Genomic DNA, 15,717 nt, shown 5'->3' on the forward strand with positions numbered 1-15,717 from the left:
ATTAGTGGGAAGATTTTTTTAAAAAAAGCTACAATTGTGTTGATTTGTGCATATAAGAAGATTTAATCCAGGTGAAGTATCTCTCCAATGATTGTACTGTATTCTGGGTGTGAGGGAAAGAACACACACAAAGGTTTTATTTGGTCATTTTTTGAATATTGACTCAAAGCTCGGAAAAGAACCTTGTATTTCCTGGTGTTCTTTGGCCCATTAAGTGCCATCTGACACCCGATGGCTCTACATGTGGAGAGGGCTGGCCGGAGTGTACAAAGTCCACATTCATGCTTGTATTTGCTCTGTGGTCTCGGTCATGTTGTGGCTGCCGGTCTCTGTAATGGGCAGCTTCTAATACTTCCTTTCTGGAACTCCTGTACTGGTGGAAACAGTCCCAGGCATTACAGCAGGCTGGATTATGGTGTTTTTTTTTTTTATTTGTCATATGCCTTTGCAGAACTACATAAACACTACTAGGATACAAAACCATCATACTAATATATACATATATATAATACTATACTCCAATCATTGGAGAGATCCTTCTGCCTGGATTAAATCTTCTTATATGCATCATACTTATATATAGGTATATAAGTATATATAAGTATATATATGATGCATATAAGTATATATATAAGTATGATGCATATATATAAAGTTTTATCTGTCTGTCTGTCTATCTATGTATCTATCTATATTTGTATATATATTTGTATATGTATCTGTACACACACATATATATATACATGTATGTACACACACACACATTCCCCAATACTACTACTACTATTATTATTATTATTCAAAAACACCAGGCACAGTCAAAATTATAAAAACATTGACTACTATTATATAACAGATATAAAATTATTATTATTATTATTATTATTATTATTATTATTATTATTATTATTATTATTATTATTATTATTATTATTATTATTATTATTATTGGTAAGTCTGTAAAGAATTACAATTTTGAAACCATATTCTCTATTTAGGAACTGTCAGGACTTATACATACTGTGTCATTTTATTTGGACAACTTGTTAAAAACCTGTCACACCAATTTTTCAGTGGCAGATACATCATTTTGATATGTCAGGTTAGGCTCCTCCCTCCCTGGAGCTGAGGAGTTCCAAGATTTATACCATTCCTTTTGCAGCTCTCCAATCACAGTGAACTTGGAAAAGCTGCCATTGTGGAGGATGATTTGTGGAATCTCCCACCTAGCATCTCTAGAGGCTGTGCTAGCTGAGGGGTTCTGAAATCTGCAGGCCCAAATAATAACTGTCTAAGCTCTGCTCTCACCTAAGGTCTCTCTTTAGCTTTGCTTCTGCCTTCCATCTTGGTTTTCGGCAGCGTGCTATCTGTGTCAGCCCCAGCCACAGCTGATCACTCTCACCTAAGCTAAAAGGACAGACAGCCCTTAATCTGCAGACCTGCTATGCGTCTGCTTTAGCTTGGCAGCTAGGCTTGCTCTGGATGACGAGGAGGAATTAGCTCTGCTATTTTGCTTTGCAGTAAAACTAGACTCTAGATGGGAATCTCTCTCATTTGTCATATTAGTCTGTGTCTAGTAGATCTGGGGCCTTAAGTTCTGCTAGAACAGTGGTTTCCAACCTTGAGTCCCTAGATGTTCTTGGTTTCCTACTCCCAGAAATCCTGGCCAGCACAGCTAGCGGTGAAGGTTTCCAGGAGTTTTAGTCCAAGAATATCTGGGGACCCAAGATAGGGAACCTGTGTGCTAGACACATCACCTTGTTCTGAAGCCATTTTTTAAAAAATGGTAAATTTCCTCAATATACAGTTTCTGGTGGTTCCTATGTTTATAAGACTCCTTTTGTCAAAGGTATTGTCAACAGACCAATGTGGATCAAGAAACTTGACCATCTCATCACACAGACCGGAAACCCACAGACTAGAGACACCTGCAGGTCATGGGCCCCAAAAGAGTCATGCAAATTTGTTGTTAGAGGCTATTTCTGCTCAGTGCTGCCATAATTCGGGCAAATTTCTAAACAGGGTTTCTATTTGCCAGTATGTTTCATTGGATATGACCCATCAATAACTACACACATCAATAACTACTTGGTTCTCAAAGACAGTTGCTCCGTTGCTGACCAATGGGTCTCCTGCTTCTAATCTATCACTTGATATTGTATCTTTAGATGATGGAGATTCTGAGTCAACGAAGGAAGAATCGGAGTCCGACACTTCAGGGAGTGAGGTCTGTTTCCTCTTCTGTGTTGTATTTCAACCTACGCACACACCCCTTGCTTACATTTTATTTGCCAGGCAGCAACGAAATTCCAAAACTTCCAGATTCTGATACCTAGTGGGTAGGGCGTGAAGAGACAGTCCAGGAAAGGAAAGTATTATCTGGCTGGACCTGATTTGGCCAACCTGGAGTATAGAACCAGGGCACTGTTTTCACCAAAGGTGATAAAATGGTAGATCCTAAACATTGCTGAACAAAAATTGGAAAAGTCCATTTTATATATCTTTGCATTCCCAGCTATCACATCCCACTCCTCCTGCTCGCTTGTTCACTCGTTCATTCATTCATTTATTTGAACCATTTGTTCGATGTGTTCCTGTCAAAAATTAGTGTCAGTCTTCAGTATTCTTTTTTTTCCCCAGCAGGACTTCTGTAAGCCACAGCCTTGCAAGGAAATGTGTATTTCTCATTTTTGAGATGATCTCTCTCTAAATCAGGAGTGAGCAACCTCTGCTCCCTGGGTGGACACACAGGCCCACCCATTATTTTTCCGAGCTGCAACCTCACATGCCTCAGATCTCTGCCTGAGCCAGTTCTCTCTCATTTGCATAGATGATGGGTGCCTATGAGGACGAAAGCCATCCGGGGGTTTCCATGGCAGACAAATACTGCTGCCAAAGGGCGGCCATCCAGCGATCACAAAGGAAGCGGAGAAGAGGATCAGATTCATGGACAGAAGGTATGAGCATATGGTTCATAACATCAGATCCTGAAAACAGAAACCCTCGTGGCTGAAATGCCACAGGGAATGCAAGACTTGTTGGCTTAATCTGCAGTTCATGTAAGCCCTGATGAACCAATACAAAATAACAATATTTATATAATATTACATTTTTTTAAAAGAAAATATTTAATATATCTATGTTAGACTCTCTCTTTTGTTAAAAAAACTCTTCTGGGATATTATTAGTCCTTCTTTTGTCCTAAAAAACATGGACGGATTTCTGCTTTGTTGATTCATTTGAAAAAGTGACAAGATGAAGCCCATTTTTTTTCCATGCACAGCTCCGATGTACTCACTTCAGTTAACTATGTAAATGTTTGTCCAGTATGATGCAGTTTGGCCACGATTAGACTCCTAGCCGGAACTCCTCCATCTTGGATTTAGATCACCCTTCTGCAAATGGTTAGCCAGAGTCACGCTAGGGAAGGGAATGGCCTTCAGAAGATTGAAGGTGAATTGGTGTAATAGGTACACAGCACAGTGTTTGCTTAGCCTGCCATGTCACTTGACAGAGCAGACCAAATATTCTCTGCTATTGACTTACACCGAAAGCTTTTTCACACAAACTATGTTTATTTTTTAAGCCAGGCCCTGTAAAGGTGGCCGTCTACTAACAATGGAATGTGTTTGTCCTGGTATTTCCTACAGGTGTGACTAAGCAGGAAATCGATAAGGTTGGGCATAAAAAGTACCCCAGCGAGTTAATAGTTTAAACACTTCTCTGACCCTGGAAGCACTTGGCCCAGGTTTGTTATTGCAGTCAGAAAGACGAGGGGCCAAAGTTGATCAACTGAATGAGGGTGTACGTATATGAGCCAGGAAGAGAAAGGAAGTACTTAAGCAGAAGACTTTTGTCATGAGCTTCTAAACCCCCCACCCCAACTTCAAGGCTAGGGGATTCTGGAAGTTGTAGTCCAAAACAGAAATGTTTCCGGACTCTGCCTTTCCCTAAGCTTGTTAATGAATGCACACGCAGAATTCAAAAAGGTCTTTTTTAAAAATCTAATGATATGTGTTCCCCCTTCCTTACAACACTGGCTTTAAATAGTGTTTTCCAGCTGACTCCCCAATAGAAGACAGCATATTGGCAAGTATTTGCACAGATTTACTCTTATTTTTATCCTTATTCTTGTTAAATAAGAAGTTGACGTTGACTCTTGGTCCAGCACATCCAAAGTACATTCTTTAGTTCAACACTCTAACAACTACCTCTCATCTTAACGGGTGAATTGAGGTCCACAACCAAATGGTACCGTCACCCTTGAGGTGTCAGTCTTAGGGTGGCAAATCATTCTTTTGCGAGGTGAGCAAAAAAAAAAAGGATGTGAAGAGTTCCATCATGCAAGATAGCACCATTGTTCTATGTTGGCCAGAATCTTATTGATATTCACATAAGGTCTGGATAACATCCTGTGGCTAATTGATGAGGTATCAGGAGACAGATGCACTCCAGCACTTCATCCATTAGCTGAATTAGCTGCAGCCAATTATGCTGATCTTGCACGAACACCAATAGGATTCAAGTCCTTGCCTTTAAAAAAAAGAGGCACATAAATAAACCCCACGATATTCACCTGTGCTTTGTAATGCAGTGAAAGCAGAATCACCTGAGATCTGATCAAGGAGATTAGGAAAAGCAAAAGAAGGCAACTTTATTTGAAGACGTTCTGTCTTGGAAACAGGAGAGAAAAACAAGAGGGAAAATTCTCTGGTGGCTCTAAATTTCTGGCTGCACCACTGCTTCGGGGGGGGGGCTTTCTCAATTCATCAAGCAAAGCCTTGTGGCCTCGTTCTTCACTTCCAGCCCTATCCATGAACAAAGGCGGGGCATGAGGTTTCCAGGCTTGGAATGCCAACATCACCCCCCAAGGATCTTCTGTCTAATTCCTTGTTGTTCTCCTTGTTGCAGCGGACTCCAAATCAGCGAGAAGTGGACAAAATGGCAAAGCAACCCAGGACCCGGCTGATCTACAAGATTCTGCGAAGGACATGACCAGCCACAGCCCTGCTTTCAGGCACAGTGACAATGAGGAAACATAGCCTGTGTTAGCTTTCCAGGATAAGATCCGATGCTAGAGCTGGAGTCTCGAAATGACTGTACTTCTTCTCACTGGCATTAACACAGATGGACAGCCTGCGTCCGCGCATAGAACTCTCAGGCACCATTGGCTTCACTCCTTGATCCACAAATGAATTCATGAGGACTAGTCATTCAATAGAAAGCCAGTACAATGCAGAGGATAAAATGAACGATTAGGACACAGGAGACCTGGTTTCAGATTCCTGCTCAGCCATGGAAAGTCACGGGGGGTGAGGAGTGGAACTGGTAAAACCATTCCTCAAATCTTACGTTGTTGTTAAGTCAGATGTGACTTGATGGCTCATAACAGCAGTAACTCCCTCGTTCTCTGTGCAACTTTAAGGAACCCTTGTAAACCTTTTTTTTTTCTTCAAAAGTTTGGCAGTAAGAGTAGCCAGCCCTGTTTCCCTGAAAATAAGACCTAACCTGAAAATAAGCCCTAGTAGGATTTTTCAGGATGCTCGTCATATAAGTCCTACCCCCAAAATAAGTCCCGGTTAAGGGAAACCCTGCCCTCCACTATTGTGCAGCAACCAGAAGAAGAGGGCGTGACTGTCTTTGAATAAACCTAGATTGTTGTACATGGAAAAAAAATCCCCTGAGAATAAGCCCTAATGCATTATTTGGAGCAAAAATTAATATAAGACCCTGTCTTATTTTTAGGGAAGCACGGTAGTTTGCTGGCTTGTTCCACTTTGTCCAGCAACAGATTATCCCAGTTCAATGGCATTTTAATAACAATTATTGCCAGTATTCTATCATGGATGGACAAGTCAATAGAAAGAACCAATGGCGCGACATCTTCAGAACCTCAGCATGACCTAGGTGGAGGAGGATGTTGTCAATGCTTTCCAGTTGTGATGTTGTGTATTAACTCTGATGTAGGAGACATTTTGCCTCTGAACACCAGCTGCTGCTGGGAGACAGGACTAGGGAGGATGATTTGCACTCCTATCCTCTTCCGGAGCTTCCTCAAAGCCACTGATGGGGCACAAAGAGAACAGAATCTTAAGCTAGATGGGGTTTTTGGTATGATCAATCAGGGTTGAGCGTATGTGTTTAAAAAAGTTGTAGAGCATGTTTAACCTGCAGAAGGATCGAGGTTCAGTCATTGGCACCACCGCAGGGGTCAGGTGGCCAATTAAAAGCATCTATATGCTGGATAAGACCCCCGTCTAGGATCTCAAAGAGGTATTGCTAGTCAGAGCATCCCTGTATTCCGGGGGGCAGGAAAAGTGCAGGCCTCTAGTTATTGTCAGACTACAACTCCTATCAGCCTTAGCCAGCAAAACAGCCAAATTACAAGAAATGCTAGAAATTGTATCAGGGACACCTTTTTGCCCACCTCAGAGTTCCCAACAATGGACTGTTCTGACCGACTCTTTTAAAAGAGACCTGGCCTGTGGGAATGAGCTGCATTGGTCACAGAGCCAGCGACACTCAAGAAGGAAGTGCATCATAGGAAGCTGCCTTAAACTAGGTCTACGTGCCCATTATTGTCCACCCGGGAAGTACAATATGTGCACGCGCACACACACACACACCAAAAATGTCAGACTGTAACTGTCATCTTTCCTCACCACGGCTATGTTGGTTAGAGTTGATAGGAGTTCTAGTCTTAACAACTGGCTACCTCCCATATCTGAGGTGACCCCCCCAAAACCCACCCACCCCCAGTCTTGCAGTAACTGTGGGAATGTCCGTATGGATTAAAAAGAAAACATGTGGTTTTCATAGGCTAAATGCTGTGGTGCAAAGAATAACTAAGTACGGCCAAGGGCCCAATTTCATCTGTAATGGTGACAGAAAATGTCCGTCTGTCAGAACCACAGCTCTCAAACTATTAAAAGTAGGCCTCGGAAACTTGGCGTGTATACTGAGGTGACCATAGGGCATTCGTTTCTAAAACATACTAATAATTGTGTTTTGTCTATATGTTTGAAACCTGCTGTCCCTTCAGTCACAAGATGGTAGACGTTTACAACCAGCCCTTCTGTTTGCAGTCAGTACTGCTTCAGCTTGGAAGTGGAAGCCTGGTCCCATAAACAATATTTTGGCTCTTCCACCTCCCCTATTTATGGGATAGGCTCCTCTTTCCATCATCATGTGGGGGGGGGCACACTTAGGATTCACTTAGCAGCCACGATGCTCTCAAACAGGGTTAGCGCCAATGTGTCCGGTTCTGAGAGTTACGTAACTTTGCTTGAAGGTGTTCGTTGTCAAACTAATGACTATTCCAATTGGCGTGAGAACTGGCTGCTTTCACCAATTGTACATAAATATTACATTGATTAAATTTCTGCATGGATGTCCTTGAAGCACGGTTGTTTTTTGACCTATTTGTTAAGAATGAATTCCCAGGAAAGAAAGTACATAGGCCTTCCATGCAAAAGTCTTGCTTTTAGATACATTGTTCATACAAATTGATGACATACGCAGGTTTGTCAATCAAGGTCCTTTTTTTAAAAAAAATACAGTATGACCCCCATATCTGCAGGATCAGTATTCATGGTTTCACATATCCACAGTCTGAAAATATTAAAAATATTAAAAGAAAAAAAACTAGAAATATATATTGTCATGATGTATGTACCAGAACCAGTCATTAGAGGGAGCCAGAGCCAGGCTATGTACAGTACTGTATTCTTGTTGTTGAAGAATACATGGTATCTGGCTCTCTCTAATGGTCAGATTTGGTGATACATGGTGAAAATATGTACAGTATTTCAGGTTTTTTTTTTTTCTTTTACCATGCCATGTATAGCGTTTGCTATTATCTGCAGGTTTTAGCATACGTAGAGGGGTTTGGAACCAATCCCCCATGAATACAAGTGCCCTACTGAATACTGTAAGCCTCCTTGGGTCCCAATCAAATAATTAAATTAATTAAATGCAAACCAGAGCTTGGGGGGTTGTATTCCCAAAGGTACCCATTTCCCCATTGAACCAGACTTAGAGGTGAAGTTCCCAGAAATGTATGTGAAGACCTGGCACATATTTTGTTTTCTGCTGAACCCAGAGGTTCAACTTAGGAAAGGAGATTCTGATTACAGAACAGGACAAAATTACCAAGAGCTGTGGGCTCTTTGGTGGAGGTTTTCAGAAGGGCAGCCGTTGATCAGGAGTGCTCTAGCTAGGGGTCCTTTTTGAATGGGTCAGAATAGATGGCCCTTGAAGACCCCTCTAAGTCTAAGACATTATGATTCTGTATTCTGAATAATGTGGCCTATGCAATACTTCCTGTGTGTGTGTTTAGTCGTTTAGTCGTGTCCGACTCTTCGTGACCCCATGGACCAGAGCACGCCAGGCCCTCCTGTCTTCTACTGCCTCCCGGAGTTGTGTCAGGTTCATGTTGGTTGCTTCGCAGACACTGTCCAGCCATCTCATCCTCGGTCGTCCCCTTCTCCTCTTGCCATCACACTTTCCCAACATCAGGGTCTTTTCCAGGGAGTCTTTTCTTCTCATTAGATGGCCAAAGTACTGGAGCCTCAGCTTCAGGATCTGTCCTTCCAGTGAGCACTCAGGGTTGATTTCCTTTAGAACTGATAGGTTTGTTCTCCTTGCAGTCCAGGGGATTCTCAAGAGCCTCCTCCAGCACCACAATTCAAAGGCATCAATTCTTCGGCGGTCTGCTTTCTTTATGGTCCAGCTCTCACTTCCATACATCACGACAGGAAAAACCATAGCTTTGACTATTCGGACTTTTGTTGGCAAGGTGATGTCTCTGCTTTTCAAGATGCTGTCCAGATTTGTCATCGCTTTCCTCCCAAGAAGAAGGCGCCTTTTAATTTCAGGGCTGCTGTCTGCAGTGATCATGGAGCCCAGGAAGATAAAATTTGACACTGCCTCCATATCTTCCCCTTCTATTTCCCAGGAGGTGATGGGACCAGTGGCCATGATCTTAGTTTTTTTGATGTTGAGTTTCAGACCGTTTTTTGCACTCTCCTCTTTCACTCTCATTACAAGGTTCTTTAATTCCTCCTCACTTTCTGCCATCAGAGTGGTATCATCTGCATATCGGAGGTTGTTGATATTTCTTCCGGCAATCTTAATTCCGGCTTGGGTTTCTTCCAGTCCAGCCTTCCGCATGATGTATTCTGCATATAAGTTAAATAAGCTGGGGGACAATATACAGCCTTGCCGTACTCCTTTCCCAATTTTGAACCACTCAGTTGTTCCATGACCAGTTCTAACTGTTGCTTCCTGTCCCACATATAGGTTTCTCAGGAGACAGATAAAGTGGTCAGGCACTCCCATTTCTTTAAGAATACTTCCTAGCAGGGACAAAGAGAGAGGAGAAGCAAATGAGGTGGCATACAAGGAAATAAATGTTGTTTGTCAAACACTACTCTTGTTGCTGGGCTACTCGGTGACTCCCGGAATAGCCTTCATGGGGCTGTTTGTTCACTGCTGTTCCTCAACCACGCCTCCTGTGTTATTGGCGCCGGTTGTCCTACAGCATTAAGACTGCAATCAGACAGCAAGAAAGTCTGATGGTGCCATAAAGGGTCGCCTTTGCTGGGAGCAATCTCCTAAGAGCAACCCTTCTGTCCCTTAGGGAGTCAACTGCACCCCAGTCCCACAAAGTAGTAGCCCTACTACTGGACCGAAAAGCTTCGGCTTGGGCACGGATTGAGGCCACGCTGGAGCCTGATAGCCCACCCGTTGTGTGATGGGCAGGAAATTGACTGCAACGGATGGCACCAGAAGAGGTCCAAAACGTGAGCTCATGCGACCACACTCTCTGGATTTTCTTTCCCAATCGATATAGTTTGCCTCGCTAGATGATGATAATCTGTTCCACTGAAATCACTGTTTAGCGAAATCATTGTCTAGTGAAAAGCATTTCCCCATTGGAATGCATTGAAACCTGTTTAATGCATTCCAATGGGGAAGAATAGTCATTTTCTAGCGAAGATCGGCCATAGGAAAGCCACTTTGTGAACCACGGATCAGCTGTTTTAATCGCTAACTTGCAAAGCTTATGTCCCAAAAACACCTGTTTGTGAGTGCGGAAGGAGCTGTCAAAATCGTCATCTAGCGAAAATCAGTTTGCGAAGCAGGGACCAAACATTGTCCAGCAAAATGCCCCCACAGGAATCACTGTTTTGCAAATCACTATAGCAACTGCAAAAAGTCAAGGTCTAGCGAAAAAACTGTCATGCGGGGTAACTGTTTAGTGAGGCACCACTGTATTGACCAATGGGGCGGGGGGGGGAGGTCTTCTGTCTCCACAACTTCCCTCCAAAAGGACAGCCATGTTTGGGTTGCCACTGTCCCTCGTGGCTTGTTTCTTGCTGCCTGAGGCCAAAGACTAAAGGCCCCATCACACATCCACGTGCAGAAGCTGACCGTACAAAAAGCTTCTGCATATAAAAGCTGGCAATTGTCTCTTACTTTGTCCCTGACCCTAGGAGAGGGCCCTGCCCATCACAGAGGGCAGCAAGCTGGCTTAGAGAGGGTGAGGGAAAGACTTTCTGGAAATGTCTGCCCTCTGAGGCAGGTCCCTTGTTCTTCCTAGTAATATGGCTTTCCCTGAAGTGGTGTGCGGGTCATGCACTCTCCCCAGAGCTTGGAAATTCCTGCTTGGATGGCTGGGGATTCTGAGAGTTATCATGTAATAATAAAGGAATAATCTATCTTGTTTAGTGCCTATTGGTATGTTTCAGCCCATGACTAACAGCCAGAGTACCCACCAACATCACACAGCCCACGCAAAGCCCACATGACATGATCTTGAAATATGTGCTAATAACAGTGGAGCAAAATCCGCTGATCATCCTTAGCCCGCCTTGGGCAGCAAAGAGAAGCGCCTTTCCGTCTTCTGGTCTGGAGCTGCCACCTAGTGGACGCGGGAGGGCACTTCTAGACTTCCTTTGCTTCTTTGGGTTGAGAAACAAATCTTCCCCGTTTGAAGACACTCAGAGGTGCCATATTTGCCAAATCGGGTCGCTGAATTCAATTATAATCTACGAGCAAAGTCCAGGAGCTCTGGATTAGGTGGCCTGGTTTTCCACCGTGCAAAAACTTAGCGCTGCCTAGCAAAGGGCTGCGTATTTTTGTCGTCTTCAATAATAATCAGGTGCCATCGTTAAATCTGATTTATGGCAACCCTATTCAGGATTTTCCAGGTAGAGAATACTCAGAAGTTGTTTCCCCTTCCCTTCTTCAGGGGGTGCTCTGGGACTGTGCAGCTGGCCCAAGGCCACCCAGGCTGGCTGTACTCACAGGAGGCCCTCTTGGGGAATCAAACTCCCAACCTCTGGCTCCATAGCCAGAGACCTAAAACAGTGAGCTGTGTCTTCTTTGCCTTTTCCTTTTGTCCTCCAGGAAGGATTTTGTGTTTTTTTCCACCCACTATGTTTGGAAATAAAACTTTCTCAAGGGCATGAGAGAAGCAGGTGATGGGGTACTCTGTGGGAGGGACTGATGGCAGAGATGGTAGCCCAATAGGGAGACACTCAGGATCAAATGTTTATTCCACCTTGAATCATACTAGGTGACCTTGTGCCAGTTTCTTTTTCTCCCTGTCAGCCTAACCTACCTCACAGGGTTGTTGTAAGGCTAAAGTGAAGCACATAGTTAAGTATGTTGCAAAGGCATGAGATAAACATAACCATTGTATTTGTGAAGGCTTTCACGGCCAGGATCTAATGGTTGTTGGGTTTTTCGGGCTCTTTGGCTGTGTTCTGAAGGTTGTTCTTCCTAATGTTTCGCCAGTCTCTGTGGCCGGCATCTTGCTACTCCTCTTGCTACTCCATCTTCAGAGGACAGTGCTACTCCTGTCCTCTGAAGATGCTGTCCACAGAGACTGGCAAAACGCTACTGGCAAACAACCTTCATAACACGGCCAAAGAGCCCAAAAAACCCACAACAACCAATAAATGTAACCAATCAGTCAATCAAACCAGCCACTGGTACACTGATTTCTCTCAGTTTCCCTACTGCAATGTTTTGTCCCAGAAAGGGGACAGGATCATGACTCAGTGGTAGCAATTTTGCATGCTCAGTAGGTCTGCTTACAGATAGTCCTGGATTCGAATGCTAACATCTCCAGTGAAATGACTCAAGTAGCAAGCTGGTGGCAGAGAATCTTCTCTGCCAGAGCCCCTGGAAAGATGTTATCATTCTGAACTGGCTAGATGAAACTGCTGTAACAGAGTTCCATTTTCGCATGCAGGTCTTCTCAACTCCAGGAGTTCCAGGGATTATCAAGATCCATTTCAGCCTAGCTTGTGGCTTTTTAGTGGGTGGAACTCACATGGGTGGACAATCTACTGTATCCTGGCGACAGGATAGGGATCTGTCCCCATGCTGACTCCCTTCCAGAGATGACCAGGATGGGGCTCTCTTTGCTGTCCGCCTGCCCGAAAGCAAAACCTTTCTTTTTGTTGTTGTTTAGTTGTTAAGCCGTATCCGACTCTTTGCGACCCCATGGACCAGAGCACGGCAGGCCCTCCTGTCTTCTACTGCCTCCCAGATTTGGGTCAAATCCATGTTGGTAGCTTCCATGAACACTGTCCAACCATCTCATCCTCTGCCGTCCCCTTCTCCTCTTGCCTTCACACTTTCCCAACATCAGGGTCTTTTCCAGGGAGTCTTCTCTTCTCATGAGATGGCCAAAGTATTGGAGCCTCAGCTTCAGGATCTGTCCTTCCAGTGAGCACTCAGGGTTGATTTCCTTTAGAATGGATAGGTTTGTTCTCCTTTCAGTCCAGGGGACTCTCAAGAGCCTCCTCCAGCACCACAATTCAAAGCATCAGTGCATTCAGTGGTCAGCCTTCTTTATGATCCAGCTCTCACTTCCATACATCACTACTGGAAAAACCATAGCTTTGACTATGCGGAACTTTGTCGGCAAGGTGATGTCTCTGACCTTTCTTTTTAGGCAGGCTTTTATTAAGTACATGTTGGCTGGATAGGTCTCTCAGTGGTTAGGTCTCTGGCTGTGGAGCCAGAGGTTGGGAGTTTGTTTCTCCACTGTGTCTCCTATTACCACCAGCCTCGGTAGCCTTGGGCCAGCTGCACAGTCTCAGGATGCTCCCAAAAGAAAGGAATTGAAAACCATTTCCGAGTATTTGCTACCTGGAAAACACTGAAAAGGATTGTCAGAAATGGCTTGCCAACTTCTTCTTTTTCCTTCCTCTTTTCTTTCACCATCACCATCACCACCACCACCACCACTACTACTACTTCAGTAGGTAAGTGGCTGCAAAATAGGCTGTTTTAATGACAGATTTTTATCTTTTTAGACAAGATTTTAAATTGTTGCACAGGGTTTTTGCACAGTCGTACTAATATGTAACATGCCATATTTGTAACATGTTTAATTTTTTTCAGTAATGTATTGCATTTTAGCTGTTGAAATATTTGGAGTTTTTTAAATGCCCTGTAAGTTGTGCTTTGTTCCTTTGATGAGAGTATGAAATATATAAGTCAAACAGCGCAGGGGTGACATTAGCGGTCCCACCCTTTGGCAGAAATTCATCTCTCTGTAGAAACTTCAAATATCTGGCTTTATGTCCAGTTGAACACAGGCAGGTGTGGACATTATGGGCGAAATCCAAGGGTTACTCTTGACTTGAACCAATCTGTTGAATAAATAGAATTTAATAAATCAGTACTTACATAGCTAAAGGTAAAGGTTCCCCTTGACATTTAGTCCAGTCATGTCTGACTCTAGGGGGTGGTGCTCATCCCCGTCTCCAAGTTGTAGGGCTAGCATTTGTCCGTAGACAGTTTCCATGGTCACGTGGCCAGCGTGACTAGACACGGAACGCCATTACCTTCCCACCGAGGTGGTACCTATTTATCTACTCGCATTTACATGTTTTCGAATGGCTAGGTTGGCAGGAGCCGAGACAAGCAACGGGAGCTCACTCCGTCGCGTGGATTCGATCTTACGACTGCTGCTCTTCTGACCCTGCAGCACAGGCTTCTGCGGTTTAGCCTGTAGCACCACTACGTCCCACGTCCCAGTACTTACCTAAGTCCTGTTAATTCAGTGGTTCTGCCCCAGTGGGCACTGACAGCTGTTTTTAGCATAACGTCTGGATGGGGGAAACAGGCAGGAAGAGCCCTATTGATGAGCAGACTATTTGTTATTTGCCATCAAGTCAGAACTGACATATAACAACCCTAATAGCAGGAATAGGGACTCAAGTGGCGGAACCCACTGTCCAGTCGAACGTGTCTCCTGCAACTTGGACTCCGTTGTTGTCGTTTTCCAATGACTCAGACTCAACTTGTGACTTAGAACCCACCCACCCACTCCCTTTTTTTTCTGGGGAAAAAAAGATTGTGTTTAATAGAGACTTGGGACTTGGGACTTGGTCCCTAAGACTTGGATCCAGACTTGGGACTTGGTCCCAAAAGCTCATGCTTGGTTACTTGATGCTCAGACCCAAAGACTTGACAACATCCCAGCCTAACAGGCCTTACAAGGTACTGTAAACTCCAGCAGAGATATCTAAGGAGTGGCTTTACCAGTACCTACTGGAAAACCTTTGAATGATTCGCTGTGGTATTTCAGTCCATTTTTGCACATCATAAATCTCTCTATCCTGTATTCTAATTTCACTAGCTCTCAGTTTGTGCCTGGGATGAAACTAAAGTCCCAGTGTTAACCTTGAGTGTCTTATATTGTTTGGGAAACAATTTGATGTAACAAATATATTAAAAAAAACCACAAAGACATTTTCTTCACCTTGAAGAGGCAAATGTTTTCCAGGGATTTCGTCCAAAGAGTGATGGCATCTCCAGGGATTTTGTTTTTGGAGAGGGGGAAAAAAACCCTTAAGGAAGAAATGTCTGCCAAAGATCCAAAACACCTCTGAAGAGAGAAGTTTGAAGGTTCTTTGGAAGAGGAGACAGCTCTGTTTCAAAAGAAATGTCTTGATCAAATCTTCCCCAAAATAGGTCACGCACAGCATGTTAACACCCCCCTCCCTCTTGCAGCTCTCTGAGAAAGTCTGAAATCTGTGGATTTTGATAGCAACACAAAACTTTGGCCTACAGTAAATCCAGTTGTTCATCCCCATTAGAGTCAGCTCCACGGAATCAATATGATCTTGGAGAGAATGCAATCCAGATCCAAAACCAGCGGTTGCACATCTGGAATGGACAGAAGCCTTTGTTTGCCAGCACAACTGCCTTCACACTGGCACTACCCCTAGCAGGAGAGTGTGGGGGGGGGAGGACAGTGAAGGGGAGGAGCAGGAGAAAAGCTGAGTTGTGCCAGATACAAACTCTTCGCAGCCCTTTGCTGGCACAAAGGTAGGCCTGGATCAGGGTCATCCTGAGCCATTTCCTGCATCCCTAGGCATGAAGGAGATTTGATTTGGCACAGCTCCAGCTAACTTGGCGTCATCCAAGCCCACCCTTTGCTATCTTGACTAATTGGGATTGCACCCTGATCCAGCAGTTTTGTAAGTTCCATTGATTCTGTGGGTCTCCTCTATTGCAGACTAACCATAGAGGTTGGGCCCTAGTTTTCTCAGCTCAGTCAGTGGTCATCGGACTATTCGTCCATCTTACACAGGCTGGAAAAACTACCTGCTTGTTTGCGTTTTCTGTTATGGCTCTCTCTTTTTTTTAATGTTAACCCAGCTTTTCCTGGGAGTCATAGTCCCACTG

The 15,717-nt window shown here is 44.0% G+C and overlaps 1 protein-coding gene across 1 annotated transcript in view; it reads left to right on the forward strand.

Moving 5' to 3' along the window:
* Window positions 1–5,676, forward strand: part of RBBP8NL (RBBP8 N-terminal like) — a 60,490-nt gene extending 54,814 nt beyond the window's left edge. The window contains exons 13-15 of the mRNA XM_020808128.3: window positions 2,169–2,227; window positions 2,831–2,957; window positions 4,912–5,676. Coding sequence (XP_020663787.3) covers window positions 2,169–2,227; window positions 2,831–2,957; window positions 4,912–5,042 — 317 coding nt within the window. The 3' untranslated portion in view covers window positions 5,043–5,676. The remainder of the gene's footprint in view (window positions 1–2,168; window positions 2,228–2,830; window positions 2,958–4,911) is intronic.
* Window positions 5,677–15,717: the final 10,041 nt, after the last annotated feature.

This window comes from Pogona vitticeps, chromosome 4 (assembly GCF_051106095.1).
Source record: "Pogona vitticeps strain Pit_001003342236 chromosome 4, PviZW2.1, whole genome shotgun sequence".
NCBI lineage: Eukaryota > Metazoa > Chordata > Lepidosauria > Squamata > Agamidae > Pogona > Pogona vitticeps.